The sequence below is a fragment of the Ranitomeya variabilis genome, chromosome 1 (assembly GCF_051348905.1).
Source record: "Ranitomeya variabilis isolate aRanVar5 chromosome 1, aRanVar5.hap1, whole genome shotgun sequence".
In the NCBI taxonomy this organism is placed as follows: domain Eukaryota; kingdom Metazoa; phylum Chordata; class Amphibia; order Anura; family Dendrobatidae; genus Ranitomeya; species Ranitomeya variabilis.
In genome coordinates, this window is record NC_135232.1 from 249,453,538 (window position 1) to 249,467,934 (window position 14,397).

General features: G+C 52.4%; 1 protein-coding gene across 6 annotated transcripts in view; it reads left to right on the forward strand.

Annotated features, from left to right (window-relative positions):
• Window positions 1-14,397, forward strand: part of SFSWAP (splicing factor SWAP) — a 183,956-nt gene that overhangs the window by 94,703 nt on the left and 74,856 nt on the right. For all 6 annotated transcript variants that reach the window (XM_077293315.1, XM_077293317.1, XM_077293316.1 and 3 more), the window contains one exon: window positions 12,279-12,466. In XM_077293315.1, the coding sequence (XP_077149430.1) occupies window positions 12,279-12,466 (188 nt within the window). The remainder of the gene's footprint in view (window positions 1-12,278; window positions 12,467-14,397) is intronic.

The window sequence follows — 14,397 nt, forward strand, 5'->3', positions numbered from 1 at the left end:
ATGTGTTATACTGAAAAAATGGGAAAAAAATTATTGCGTGGTGGGAAGGAAGCAATCTCACCATTGTTTCTTCAGATTTTAAGGTGAGTTGCGGCTTTGTTTTTTTTTTTTTTTTTAAGTGGTTAAGAGAATTCCAAGCACTGTTGTTGGGGGATGGGGAGGGGCATTTTTGTTATATCCTGTAACTTTTGTATTGTGTTTGATTGCTCTGCACTGTGTATTCCCATTGTAGACATCTATTGTATATGAAGTGCAAACTGTAAATGTCTTTTAGCTGCACACTCCACTTCAAAGCCTCCGATCTATTTTGATGTAGCTGTGCAGTGCTCCATTAGCTCTTGCCCGTGGTCACTCTTGAGCTGTGACATGAGAAGTACACATGAGGAGTCATACAAAAACCTGCATGTTTGTGACCAGAGTCCATTTGTGCACCACTGATTTAGGTGGTGATCTTTTGCAGTGTGTGAATGTATTGTACACTATTACACGTTTTCTTCCTTATCTTTACAAGTCCAATCAGATCGTGCATCCTGATTGGAGACGCGGCGAGACTGGAATCTGAAATCTGAATTAACGTGTCAGGACTTATCCCAGATGTTTAGGAAGGTTGATTTGTATGCAGATGTGGTGTTCTCTCAAGTATGCAGCCAAATATTTGTATTGTTACAGTTCCCTCACATAGCGCAGATGAAAATTGTCTGTCTTCAGTTCGATTAGTTGAATAATCAGATTTACCAGTGTCCAGTGTAATTTACTACAAGTATCGTCCTGCCATATCATACACTGTATTCTGGCACCTGGTTCCAAATGCATTCTGTACGCCATTAACTGTAATATGTGTTATCATTTTAGTAATCGCTCCCCTGTGTACATGCTGGATATTGGGCATTTATTAGGGTAGATGCAGATGGTCAGTAAACACTGCTGCGTACATCCGCAGTATCCAACCCGCAGCTTCCAGATGTTACAGCATAGTGGATGGGATTTCAAGAAATCCCACACCCACTATGCGTGCACCGACGCCCGCGGCTTCCCTGCGGAGACGGACATGCGGCGGGTCTTTCCAGACCGCAGCGTGTCTATTTATCTTGCTGAGATGCAACTCTCTGCAAGATAAATCTCACCCATACAATCTATTGGACGTGGTGATTCCGCACAGGTCAATGATCATATGCGGAATCAACTGTGTTCTAAAGCCGGGCAGCGCTTTGGACGCAGCGGACATGTGCGGTGTCCAAAGCGCTGCCGATTACTGACTGTGTGCACATACCCTTAAACAATTATAATAAACAATTCTAAACTTGGCCAGAAGTTTGATACTTCGTAAAAAGTTAATTAGCCCCTTTCTACTATGTGAATTACTTGTACATACATCTGATGCGAGTGTCTGGAGCAGGAGCTCAGGAGCTGTGCTGGCTTTCATATACAGCCAGCATCTGTGTCTACCAGCTGGGATCGGAGGAAGCCCCACTCACTACTGATTAACCACTAAGGGGTCATGCAGACATTGGTGCAAATTGGTCAGAGCATGACACGGCGCTAATGCTCAGACTGACCACCTCATCTATAATATAACGCTGGGAGCGTCACTCTGTCCGAAGCCTTTATAGACTGCGCAAGCGCCGGCGCAGTCTGGACCCCACAGAGTGACGCTCCCAGGAGATCGCGGTATGCGTAAGCACTGAGCGTCATCGCGCCCTCTGAACTGAACGGTTCAGAGGGCGCGATGAAGCGCTTAATGCGCGCCGCCCTCTGACTGAACAGTCACAGGCAGAGGACCCGGAAGATGGAGCGGTGCGCAGCAGTGGAACGGGAGACAGGTAAATATAGCAAGTGCCGGGGGCCTGAGCTAGCGGCGACTCCGGCACCTGACCCCCCCCAGCGCGCCGGTGTCCCCGCCTGCTCAGGCCCCCGGCTCTCGGTGCCCAGCACAGCCGCCCACACTCACCACCGCCACACACAGCCGCCCGCACTCACCACCGCCACACACAGCCGCCCGCACTCACCACCGCCACGCGCAGCCGCCCGCACTCGCCACCGCCACGCGCAGCCGCCCGCACTCGCCACCGCCACGCGCAGCCGCCCGCACTCGCCACCGCCACGCGCAGCCGCCCGCACTCGCCACCGTCACGCGCAGCCGCCCGCACTCGCCACCGCCACGCGCAGCCGCCCGCACTCGCCACCGCCACGCGCAGCCGCCCGCACTCGCCACCGCCACGCGCAGCCGCCCGCACTCGCCACCGCCACGCGCAGCCGCCCGCACTCGCCACCGCCACGCGCAGCCGCCCGCACTCGCCACCGCCACGCGCAGCCGCCCGCACTCGCCACCGCCACGCGCAGCCGCCCGCACTCGCCACCGCCACGCGCAGCCGCCCGCACTCGCCACCGCCACGCGCAGCCGCCCGCACTCGCCACCGCCACGCGCAGCCGCCCGCACTCGCCACCGCCACGCGCAGCCGCCCGCACTCGCCACCGCCACGCGCAGCCGCCCGCACTCGCCACCGCCACGCGCAGCCGCCCGCACTCGCCACCGCCACGCGCAGCCGCCCGCACTCGCCACCGCCACGCGCAGCCGCCCGCACTCGCCACCGCCACGCGCAGCCGCCCGCACTCGCCACCGCCACGCGCAGCCGCCCGCACTCGCCACCGCCACGCGCAGCCGCCCGCACTCGCCACCGCCACGCGCAGCCGCCCGCACTCGCCACCGCCACGCGCAGCCGCCCGCACTCGCCACCGCCACGCGCAGCCGCCCGCACTCGCCACCGCCACGCGCAGCCGCCCGCACTCGCCACCGCCACGCGCAGCCGCCCGCACTCGCCACCGCCACGCGCAGCCGCCCGCACTCGCCACCGCCACGCGCAGCCGCCCGCACTCACCACAGCCACGCGCAGCCGCCCGCACTGGATGGGAGCACATGACAGGATGGGGGCGCGGGATGGAGCAGCACATGACAGGATGGGGGCGCGGGATGGAGCAGCACATGACAGGATGGGGGCGCGGGATGGAGCAGCACATGACAGGATGGGGGCGCGGGATGGAGCAGCACATGACAGGATGGGGGCGCGGGATGGAGCAGCACATGACAGGATGGGGGCGCGGGATGGAGCAGCACATGACAGGATGGGGGCGCGGGATGGGAGCACATGACAGGATGGGGATGCGGGATGGAGCAGCACATGACAGGATGGGGGCGCGGGATGGAGCAGCACATGACAGGATGGGGGCGCGGGATGGAGCAGCACATGACAGGATGTTGTACATACATCTGATGCGAGTGTCTGGAGCAGGAGCTCAGGAGCTGTGCTGGCTTTCATATACAGCCAGCATCTGTGTCTACCAGCTGGGATCGGAGGAAGCCCCACTCACTACTGATTAACCACTAAGGGGTCATGCAGACATTGGTGCAAATTGGTCAGAGCATGACACGGCGCTAATGCTCAGACTGACCACCTCATCTATAATATAACGCTGGGAGCGTCACTCTGTCCGAAGCCTTTATAGACTGCGCAAGCGCCGGCGCAGTCTGGACCCCACAGAGTGACGCTCCCAGGAGATCGCGGTATGCGTAAGCACTGAGCGTCATCGCGCCCTCTGAACTGAACGGTTCAGAGGGCGCGATGAAGCGCTTAATGCGCGCCGCCCTCTGACTGAACAGTCACAGGCAGAGGACCCGGAAGATGGAGCGGTGCGCAGCAGTGGAACGGGAGACAGGTAAATATAGCAAGTGCCGGGGGCCTGAGCTAGCGGCGACTCCGGCACCTGACCCCCCCCAGCGCGCCGGTGTCCCCGCCTGCTCAGGCCCCCGGCTCTCGGTGCCCAGCACAGCCGCCCACACTCACCACCGCCACACACAGCCGCCCGCACTCGCCACAGCCACGCGCAGCCGCCCGCACTCACCACAGCCACGCGCAGCCGCCCGCACTCACCACAGCCACGCGCAGCCGCCCGCACTCACCACAGCCACGCGCAGCCGCCCGCACTCACCACAGCCACGCGCAGCCGCCCGCACTCACCACAGCCACGCGCAGCCGCCCGCACTGGATGGGAGCACATGACAGGATGGGGGCGCGGGTTGGAGCAGCACATGACAGGATGGGGGCGCGGGATGGAGCAGCACATGACAGGATGGGGGCGCGGGATGGAGCAGCACATGACAGGATGGGGGCGCGGGATGGAGCAGCACATGACAGGATGGGGGAGCGGGATGGGAGCACATGACAGGATGGGGGCGCGGGATGGGAGCACATGACAGGATGGGGATGCGGGATGGAGCAGCACATGACAGGATGGGGGCGCGGGATGGAGCAGCACATGACAGGATGGGGGCGCGGGATGGAGCAGCACATGACAGGATGGGGGCGCGGGATGGAGCAGCACATGACAGGATGGGGGCGCGGGATGGAGCAGCACATGACAGGATGGGAGAGCAAGATGGGAGCAGCACATGACAGGATGGGAGAGCAAGATGGGAGCAGCACATGACAGGATGGAGACCATATACCAATATAAATGCTCGCCACCCGGGCGTAGAACGGGTTCAATAGCTAGTAGAAATATATGAAGCTGTGACTCTCTGGTCAGGAGAGCGCAGCTAGCCAGTGCACTGCCACTCTATGGTCAAGTGATTTGCACGGATGTCTACAGGAGCCCTTAGATGCCGCTGTTTTTTTTTTCTGTGTAGTTTGCATTGCAAACACTAGTTGCTGGTTGGATTATGATGGCACCTGGTGGTCTTCTGAAGACCAGTGTCACTGCCTTTGTACACCGTATTCTAGGAGATTGATGTACGAACGCTATACCTCGCTTTCAACTCCTGATCCACAGCTGCTAACTGCTGTATAGATATCAATGAAGTGGGGAGAGCTAACTGGTTCAGTATCTCATGAGTTAACTTGTCAGCCTAGAATGTAGCTATTTTGCATCTTGACAGGCTCTGATGATCGGTCTCCTTGTCAACAAGCTCTAAACTATGTAAGACAACGTCTATGGTTACATATGGAGACAGCAATTGTCTGAATAGTCTTGCTTCAAGAACATTTGGGCAACGTCTTATGTCAGGAATGGGTTAAGTGTGATCAAGATATAAAACCATTTAACTTGTACCATAAATACCACAAGAGGAAAAGAAAGACCATAATTTTGATTAAATAGTCGTATGTAACCCATAATGGTACCAATAAGAAAGAAGTAAACTCTCCCAGCATATAATGTGACATCTGTACATTCGTTTTGTTGACTTGTCTAGATTGTTTGCACATGCTAAGATCTAGGAATTAGAAAAAGCTTCATGCCAATTATCTACTGGGATAGTTAAATCAAAATCCGTTTCCTACTTTTGCAGAGAGGAAAGAGGAGTTTATTTTATCCAGAATAATTTAGTAGTTTGGTCAGTTGGAGGATGGCGAAATGTAGATTGGTCCCTGTTAGAATATGTCCAATTTAAAAATATTGATGGTGATCAAATTGCTCTGATGTACAAAGAGTACGGTAGTAATTTTTAAAGAAAGATTACCAACATATGTAATGCCATTTTATGGTCTATATTATTTATTTATTTTTTTCTAACTAAAACACATAGAATTTTCTAGATCCCAGAATACATAGTCAGAAGTGCAAGTGCTCATTACTCAAATTTGCCTAGGGCGCTCAAGTATGCATCGAATAGTTGCGGGTGCTAGTGACCTGTTCGAGTCCTCGCTGCTATTAGATAGCCACGAAACATGCGGCCGCGTGGACTCGGAACGTGTCACTCAAGCACCCGCGATACTCTTGCATACCTGAGCATCCTAGGCAAGCTCGAGGTACCGAGCACTCGCGCTCATCACTTGTGAGATCTTCCATAAGGACCAGTTACAAATGGTCTTCATTTTTTCTCCTACGCCTCATTGGGGGACACAGGACCATGGGTGTTATGCTGCTGCCACTAAGAGGACACTAAGTAGACAGAAAGATTAACTCCTCCTCTGCAGTATACACCCCTTCACTGGATACAATTTCAACCAGTTCTTGCTTAGTGTCTGTAGGAGGCACTTGGGTCTGTTTTCAGACCCCAACTTTCTTATTTTAATTTTAATTTTTCTGTAAATTTTTTTTTATTATTCAACGGAGTGAAGGGGGCGACGGATCCTTTTTTATGGGACCCGCTCTCCCCCGAACCAGCAACAGGCGAGCACGGCGAGTATACCTCCCCGTCCCTCTCCTGCGACGTATGGCGCACGAAAAGCTTGCGCCGGGGCAACGGTTCCTATACGGTCCCGATTTAACCCCCCCCCCCCCTCCCGCCTGCAATAGAGCATTGTGCTCAGGAGTAAATGCAGCCGGAGGGGAAGATGTGCCGCACAAACCCCTCTGATCAGACGAGGATGCTTCAGGGGCCTCTCCATCCCCATCCAGGGTGCATGGATTGAGTTCACACCCTCACAGACTGCAGATGTGAGAACCGGGGAGCACCGCGGCTGTAAGTACATTCCCCCCTGCTCCCCCGTGTGCGGCAGTTGTGCGGCAGTTATGCGGTCCGGGTTCCTGGGGAGAGGCGCCGCCGACCGGGGGTCGGCGGTGCTGGGCGGAGGTTCAGAAAGCTCCGCCGCGGCCGCACATCGCCGGCAGGCCCCAAAAATTTAGTCCCCGGCTTCTTCAGCCGGAGTAGGCCGCAGTGGGAAAAATCCCTCCCACGGCCGTAGCTCCGCCCCCTACACCGGCGCTTCTCGCCTGGGACGAGAAGCGCCCTCCAAATCTCGGGGGCCATATTTCCACATCCCTTCCCTAGCCAGGGCAATTGACTCCCTCAGGGGCCCCTCTCCAGGTCGGACTGCGTAGGATTCAGACAACGGTATGGATCCGTCTACCAGCAGGGGGCGTACCCGGTCACTTTCTACCCGGGGCTCTAGAAAACGTGTTCACGTTTCATCCCCTGACCATGAGCTAGCGGGCCCTTCAGTGCCTGCAAGCTCTGCTTCCCGGTCCCCTTCCCCAACCTCTGATAACTCTGAATATGAGTCCAACATTTCCTATGTTCAGGACTCCCCCTCCTCCCAAGAGTCTCTCGACTCTCTCATCGAGGCGGTCAACCAGACCCTGAAAGTGACTGAGGACTCCGTATCGGAACCCGAACACGTGGTGTCTTTCAATAGGACTAAACGTGTTCAAAAGGTTTTTGTCACTCACCCTTACTTTAAGGAGATTGTACAAAAACATAGGGATCACCCAGATAAACGTTTCATGGGACAAAAGTCCATTGAGGCAAAATACCCTTTTTCTCGGGAATTAATCAAGGACTGGCTGCAGTCTCCCTCAGTGGACCCTGCTGTGTCACACCTCGCGTCCAAGACCATCCTGTCTCTTTCGGACGGTTCCTCCGTTAAGAACCCCTCCGATCGCCAGATTGATTATCTGGCTCGTTCCGCCTTCGACGCCACAGGAGCGTCTCTCTTCCCATCCTTCGCCGCCTCCTGGGTGGCGAAGGCTATGGTCTCCTGGACCGAGACTCTTTCCTCTACCATCCAAGCCAGTGACTTACCTCCAGAAGCCAGCATCCTGGTTAACCAGATAGCGAAGGCCGGAGACTTCATAGTCAACGCCTCTATGGACGCAGCCAATTGCGCTGCACAGGCAGCCGCCAATGCAATCTCCATCAGGAGAGCCCTGTGGCTCAGGGATTGGCGAGCAGATTCGGCTTCCAAGCGTTCTCTAACAGCCCTGCCTTACCAGGCTGGTCGGTTATTTGGAGAAAAATTGGACCAAATGATCTCGGATGCTACCGGAGGAAAAAGTAAATTTCTCCCCCAGAAAAAACCTACCCGGCCCTTTCGGTACCAGCAGCAACCTCCATTTCGGCCTTTTCGGCCCAATGCCAACTGGTCTTCTACATCCTCTACCTCCGCATCAGGACGTGGTTCGCGCGGTGGCCGAGGCACCCAGGTCTCTTACAGACCTAATCGCAACTGGAGACCCAGGCCTAAACCACCCGGGTCTAAGGGATCCACATCCCATGGATCCTCCGCCCAATGACTCCTTGCAACAGCCGGTGGGCACCAACAAAGTAGGCGGACGCCTGCTCTTGTTCCGCCAAGCCTGGCTCTCAGTCGTTTCTGACGAGTGGGTCAGAGAACTGGTGTCCACCGGATACAAAATAGAATTTTCCTTCCCCCCCCCCCCCCTACGCGCTTCTTCCAGTCTTGCCCTCAAAGGTCAAAGGCCACTGCGTTTCTCCAGGCAATACGGGCACTACAAAGGGACGGAGTCATCATTCCGGTCCCCCTAGAACAAAGATTCAAGGGTTTCTATTCAAATCTATTCGTGGTCCCAAAGAAGGACGGATCACTACGTCCGATACTAGACCTGAAGCTACTAAACAGATTCGTAAAAATCCGACACTTCAGGATGGAGTCCCTCCGTTCTGTGGTCGCGTCTATGGAAACAGGAGAATTCCTGGCATCCATAGACATCAAAGATGCCTACCTGCACATACCAATCTTCCCTCCGCATCAGCAGTTCCTCCGCTTCGCTTTTCGCGGGGAACACTTCCAATTTGTGGCCTTGCCCTTCGGTCTCGCCACCGCTCCCAGAGTCTTCACGAAGGTCATGGCGGCTGCCATGGCCATTCTTCATTCCAGGGGAGTGGTGGTAATTCCGTACCTGGACGACCTACTGATAAAGGGTCCTTCCTACCCAGCGTGCGAAGAGTCCGTCGTTCTCACGGTGGATACTCTTACTCGCCTGGGATGGAAGATAAACTTCGAAAAATCTTCTCCAATTCCGGCTCAACAGATCTCTTTCCTGGGGATGATACTGGACACTTCCCGCGGTCTGGTCATACTCCCTCAAGACAAGGCTTTGGCCTTGCAGCAGGGAGCTCAGAGTCTTTCCCGTCCAGTCTCCCACTCCATTCGTACCAGCATGCGAGTTCTCGGGCAGATGGTAGCTGCCATGGAAGCGGTCCCATTTGCGCAGTTTCACCTCCGTCCCCTGCAGCATGCGCTACTGTCGGCTTGGAACGGCAACCCGTCCTCCCTCGACCGCAGATTCATCCTGTCCCCACGGGTCAGGAAGACCCTCAGGTGGTGGACGCTGAAGTCCTCCCTAACCCAGGGAAGGTCCTTTCTCCCAGTACGGTGGCTGGTGGTGACCACCGACGCCAGTCTCATGGGCTGGGGAGCGGTCTTCAACCATCACACAGCCCAGGGGCGGTGGTCCATTCAAGAGTCTCGCCTTGCCATCAATATCCTCGAGATTCGAGCTATCAGGCTAGCATTGTTCCAGTTTCACCGCCTTCTGGCAGGTCACCCAGTCAGAATCCAGTCCGACAACGCCACGGCCGTGGCGTACATCAACCGTCAGGGCGGAACCCGCAGCAGGACGGCCATGCTCGAGGTGTCTCACATCCTTCATTGGGCGGAGTCAAACCATTCGCCCATCTCGGCGATCCACATTCCAGGTGTGGAGAATTGGGCGGCGGGCTTTCTCAGCCGCCAGGGCCTCGCCTCCGGAGAGTGGTCCCTTCACCCGGAGGTCTTCCAGCAGATTTGCCATCGCTGGGGGACCCCGGATGTGGATCTCATGGCTTCCAGGATGAACAACAAGGTTCCTCAGTTCTTTGCTCGGTCCCTCGACCCACGGGCCCTCGGAGTAGACGCCCTGGTCTTGCCTTGGCGCCAATTCCGCCTCCCGTACATTTTTCCTCCTCTTCCCCTGCTACCGAGGGTCATCAAAAAGATCAGGGCAGAGGGGGTGCCAGTGATTCTCGTCGCGCCAGACTGGCCGCGTCGGGCATGGTACGCCGAACTGGTTCAGCTGGTAGCCGATGTCCCCTGGCGTCTTCCAGATCGCGTGGATCTTCTTTCACAGGGTCCGATTTACCACCAGAACTCAGGGGCCCTGTCTTTGACGGCTTGGCCGTTGAGTCCTGGATTCTAGGCCAAGCGGGTTTCACTCCCAAGGTGTCCTCCACCATGATCAGAGCCAGGAAACCTGTTTCCATGCGCAGTTACCACCGTACCTGGCGAATTTTTTTCTCATGGTGTGATGCTCAGGGACGATCTCCTCTGGTATTCTCTATCCCTTCCATACTAGAGTTTCTTCAGTCTGGACTAGAGTCGGGACTTGCCCTTAGCTCCCTAAAGGGTCAGGTTTCGGCTTTGTCAGTCCTTTTCCAGCGGAAGATTGCCAATAGGTTGCCGGTGAAAACTTTCTTCCAGGGAGTTTCCCGTGTGGCGCCTCCCTACAAATCGCCCTTGGATCCGTGGGATCTTAATTTGGTTCTCGGAGCTCTTCAGGAGACTCCCTTCGAACCGCTACAGGACATTTCCTTGACCTTCCTTTCTTGGAAGGTAGTCTTCCTTGTAGCCATTACGTCCATCAGAAGGGTTTCGGAGTTGGCTGCACTCTCCTGCCGCCCTCCCTTTCTAATTTTTCATCCGGACAAGGCGGTATTGAGAACCTCTCCCACCTTTTTGCCCAAGGTTGTCTCTTCTTTCCACCTCAATGAGGAGATTGTTCTGCCTTCGTTCTGCCCGGCACCAGCCCATCGCATCGAAAAGGCTCTACACACTCTTGATGTGGTGAGGGCTCTTCGTCGGTACGTCTCGAGGACGGCTCCCTTCCGCACGTCGGACGTCCTGTTCGTACTTCCAGAGGGGCCCAGGAAGGGTTCTCCCGCTTCAAAGGCCACTCTGGCTAAATGGATTCGGTCAGCCATTCAAGAATCCTATCGTGTCAAAGGTGCTCCTATCCCAGAGGGGATCAAGGCCCATTCTACTCGGTCGGTGGGCGCCTCGTGGGCCATTCGGCACCAGGCGTCAGCACAGCAGGTCTGCAAGGCTGCGACGTGGTCCAGTTTGCACACTTTTACCAAGCATTACCACATTCATTCTATCTCTTCTGCAGACGCCGCCCTTGGCAGGCGCATTCTGCAAGCAGCAGTTCCTTAAGCCGTAGGCCAGTGGTACATGAGGTATTAGCATATTGCTCCCCACCCAGGGACTGCTTTTGTACGTCCCATGGTCCTGTGTCCCCCAATGAGGCGTAGGAGAAAAAGAGATTTTTGTATACTCACCGTAAAATCTTTTTCTCCGAGCCACTCATTGGGGGACACAGCACCCACCCTGTTAGCCTGTTTTTTGGCTTGTTGTTACTTCTTGGTTTTGACATAGTTTGTCTTTGTTCATGCTCCTACTGCTTTACTACCGAACTGGTTGAAATTGTATCCAGTGAAGGGGTGTATACTGCAGAGGAGGAGTTAATCTTTCTGTCTACTTAGTGTCCTCCTAGTGACAGCAGCATAACACACATGGTCCTGTGTCCCCCAATGAGTGGCTCGGAGAAAAAGATTTTACGGTGAGTATACAAAAATCTTTTTTATTTTTTTTTTTATTTATTTTTTTTTTCACATAGGAAAAGTAAATGTGGTTGCAATCATATGTATTGCCATTAAATGGGTATGTATTGCCATTAAATGGGTTGTATCAACAGCTGCCTTTCCTCTGCAGCATTTTCAGAGTGCAGGTACACAACCTGGCAAGTTTTAGAGCAGTGGTTACAAGCTCAGTAGAACAAGCTTGTAAGCACTGTATGTCCAGCCATCGGTGCTAGACTGACAAAGTGGTCCGTAACCTTGTCAACGAGCAGTAAAGAAACACAAAATCTGTTTTATAGTGTGGAGGATTTTTAATACATTGCAGTGTTGCTTGTTTTTACAATGTATTACAATGAGTAACCCTTTAATGTTTCTTCTTCCATTACCTACAACTCATATTGAGGGCCCGGTACATCACTGTATTTGTGACTTTATTTATTGTCTAGTTTCATTTGTTTTGCCCTTGTTTTTGTTTCCGCCATATTCATCTTTTCGCTTTGCTTTTCTGGGCATAACTTAGGTTTTCCAGACGTTTTCGCTTTATTCATAAATTGTGACTTTTCAAAAAGTCGCAATACAGTTTAACAATAAAAACCATTTTTGGCTTTGCGCAAAATTCCTGAGTCGTGAGAATCATTTTGAAGTAAAAATGTCAACAAATACTATAAGACAAAAAAGAGAAGTGTCTTAAACCCGATTCCTCGTATACATTTTTTTCATCAGGTTTTTTTTTATAAATTTTTAGTACAATGATTCATATCAATTTGGAGGAGCGAGGTGCACAGGTGTAGTACTGAAGGAAAGCAGCCATGTTTCCTAATCATAGACTGCTCCTTCCAGACTTTTGCAGATGTGAAGTAATAGAATTGTTTAGACACCCGACATATAGTTGAAAAAATATTGCAACTAAAATTTTTTCTGCTTTCAGCAAAGCAAAAGCTGGAGGATAGACTGGCAGCAGCTGCCAGGGAAAAACTGGCACAAGCGGCCAAGGAATCAAAGGAGAAACAACTCCAAGCCGAACGCAAAAGGAAAGCTGCTCTCTTCCTGCAGACGCTAAAGAATCCACTGGAGCTGGAGATGGGAAGGATGGAGGAGAGTTCCTTTAATTCAGAGGTTGGTTCATTTCATTACTTTTCATACCTTGTGTGAAAGAAATGTGGAGAATTCCGAAAACTAGGATTAGATTCCTGGCATTGTACAGGAACCGACGCATCCGTGATCCTAAAATCGATGAACAGCGCTCCAGCCAGGTGTAATAGTATCAAAAAGAATATTTATTTCGCCATGAAACAGCAACGTTTCGACCAGAATCTGGTCTTTTTCAAGCATATACAGGAATACAAAATGCCGGCTTAAATAGTGTGGATACCACGCAGGGCACCAATCACCATCAAGCTGCCAACTACTAAAATACACCACATAACATACATCAGATAAACACATAATCACAAGTGACCAATAAAATATAACCCACAGTATAGGTAAATGTGAAACCATTATAAAATGCAAAGTTAATGCTATGTTTATCTTCTGTTGAGATAATCACCGTGTCCATAGTGACGTTCTACCAATAAATGAGCTCGTGTGATAATCCTCCAGACCAATCCGGTGTATCCAAGGCATCGGCGCTAAAGACGGAGACAACCAGTCCCACCTTAACATATATTCAAGCGCGCCCTAGGGAGCCAATCAGAGGTTAACTTACATAGTACATCCGTACCTACATCATAACCCTGCGTCCCATCACCGGTTCCACCGCTCGGTCGCAGGTCCCGCAGCAAGAGAGCGCAGGCGCGTCACACAGTAGGTCCACCCCATCACATGACCGCGACATGGGCACGCTCCGTGATGACACGCATGCGAACCCTCCCACGGCGTGAACCGCATAATGGGAGCACAAGCGTGCCACACTACGGACCTGCCCACATCACATGACCGCGACACAGGTACGCCCGCCGGTGACGCGCATATGGCTTCCCTCACAGCGGACACACAGCCGGTTACCAAGGTGACGCTATTGGAGAAAAACTCTGACACGGTCACCTATCAGGTTGCCTAGCAACCTATATAAATAAACACAAGCTACTTTAAACAAATGATTTAGAAAAAAGAAAAACACGGAAAATCACCAGATAAACATTAACCCCTTCAAGTCGCGGCCCTTTTTCGTTTTTGCATTTTCGTTTTTCACTCCCCTCCTTCCCAGAGCCATAACCTTTTTATTTTTCCGTCAATATGGCCATGTGAGGGCTTATTTTTTGCGGGACGAGTTGTACTTTTGAACGACACCATTGGTTTTACCATGTCTTTTACTAGAAAATGGGAAAAAATTCCAAGTGCGGTGAAATTGCAAAAGAAGTGCAATCCCACACTTGTTTTTTGCTTGGCTTTTTTGCTAGGTTCACTAAATGCTAAAACTGGCCTGCCACTGTGATTCTCTAGGTCATTACGAGTTCATCGACACCTAATATGTCTAGGTTATTTTTTATCCAAATGGTGAAAAAAAAATTCCAAACTTTGCTTAAGAAAAAAAAAAAAAAAAAGTGCCATTTTCCGATACCCGAAGCGTCTCCATTTTTCGTGATCTGGGGTCGGGTGAGGGCTTATTTTTTGTGTGCCGAGCTGACGTTTTTAATAATATCACTTTTGTGCAGATACGTTCTTTTGATCGCCCGTTATTGCATTTTAATGCAATGTCGCGGCGACCAAAAAAACATAATTCTGGCGTTTTGAATTTTTTTCTCGCTACGCTGTTTAGCGATCAGGTTAATGCTTTTTTTTTATTGATAGATCGGGCGATTCTGAACGCGGCGATACTAAATACGTGTAGGTTTGATTTTTTTTTTTATTGTTTTATTTAGGATGGGGCGAAAGGGGGGTGATTTAAACTTTTATGTTTTTTACGTTTTTTTCATATTTTTAAAAACATTTTTTTTTACCTGTACCATGCTTCAAAAGCCTCCATGGGAGGCTAGAAGGTGGCACAACTCGATTGGCTCAGCTACATAGCAGCGATCATCAGATCGCTGCTATGTAGCTGAAAT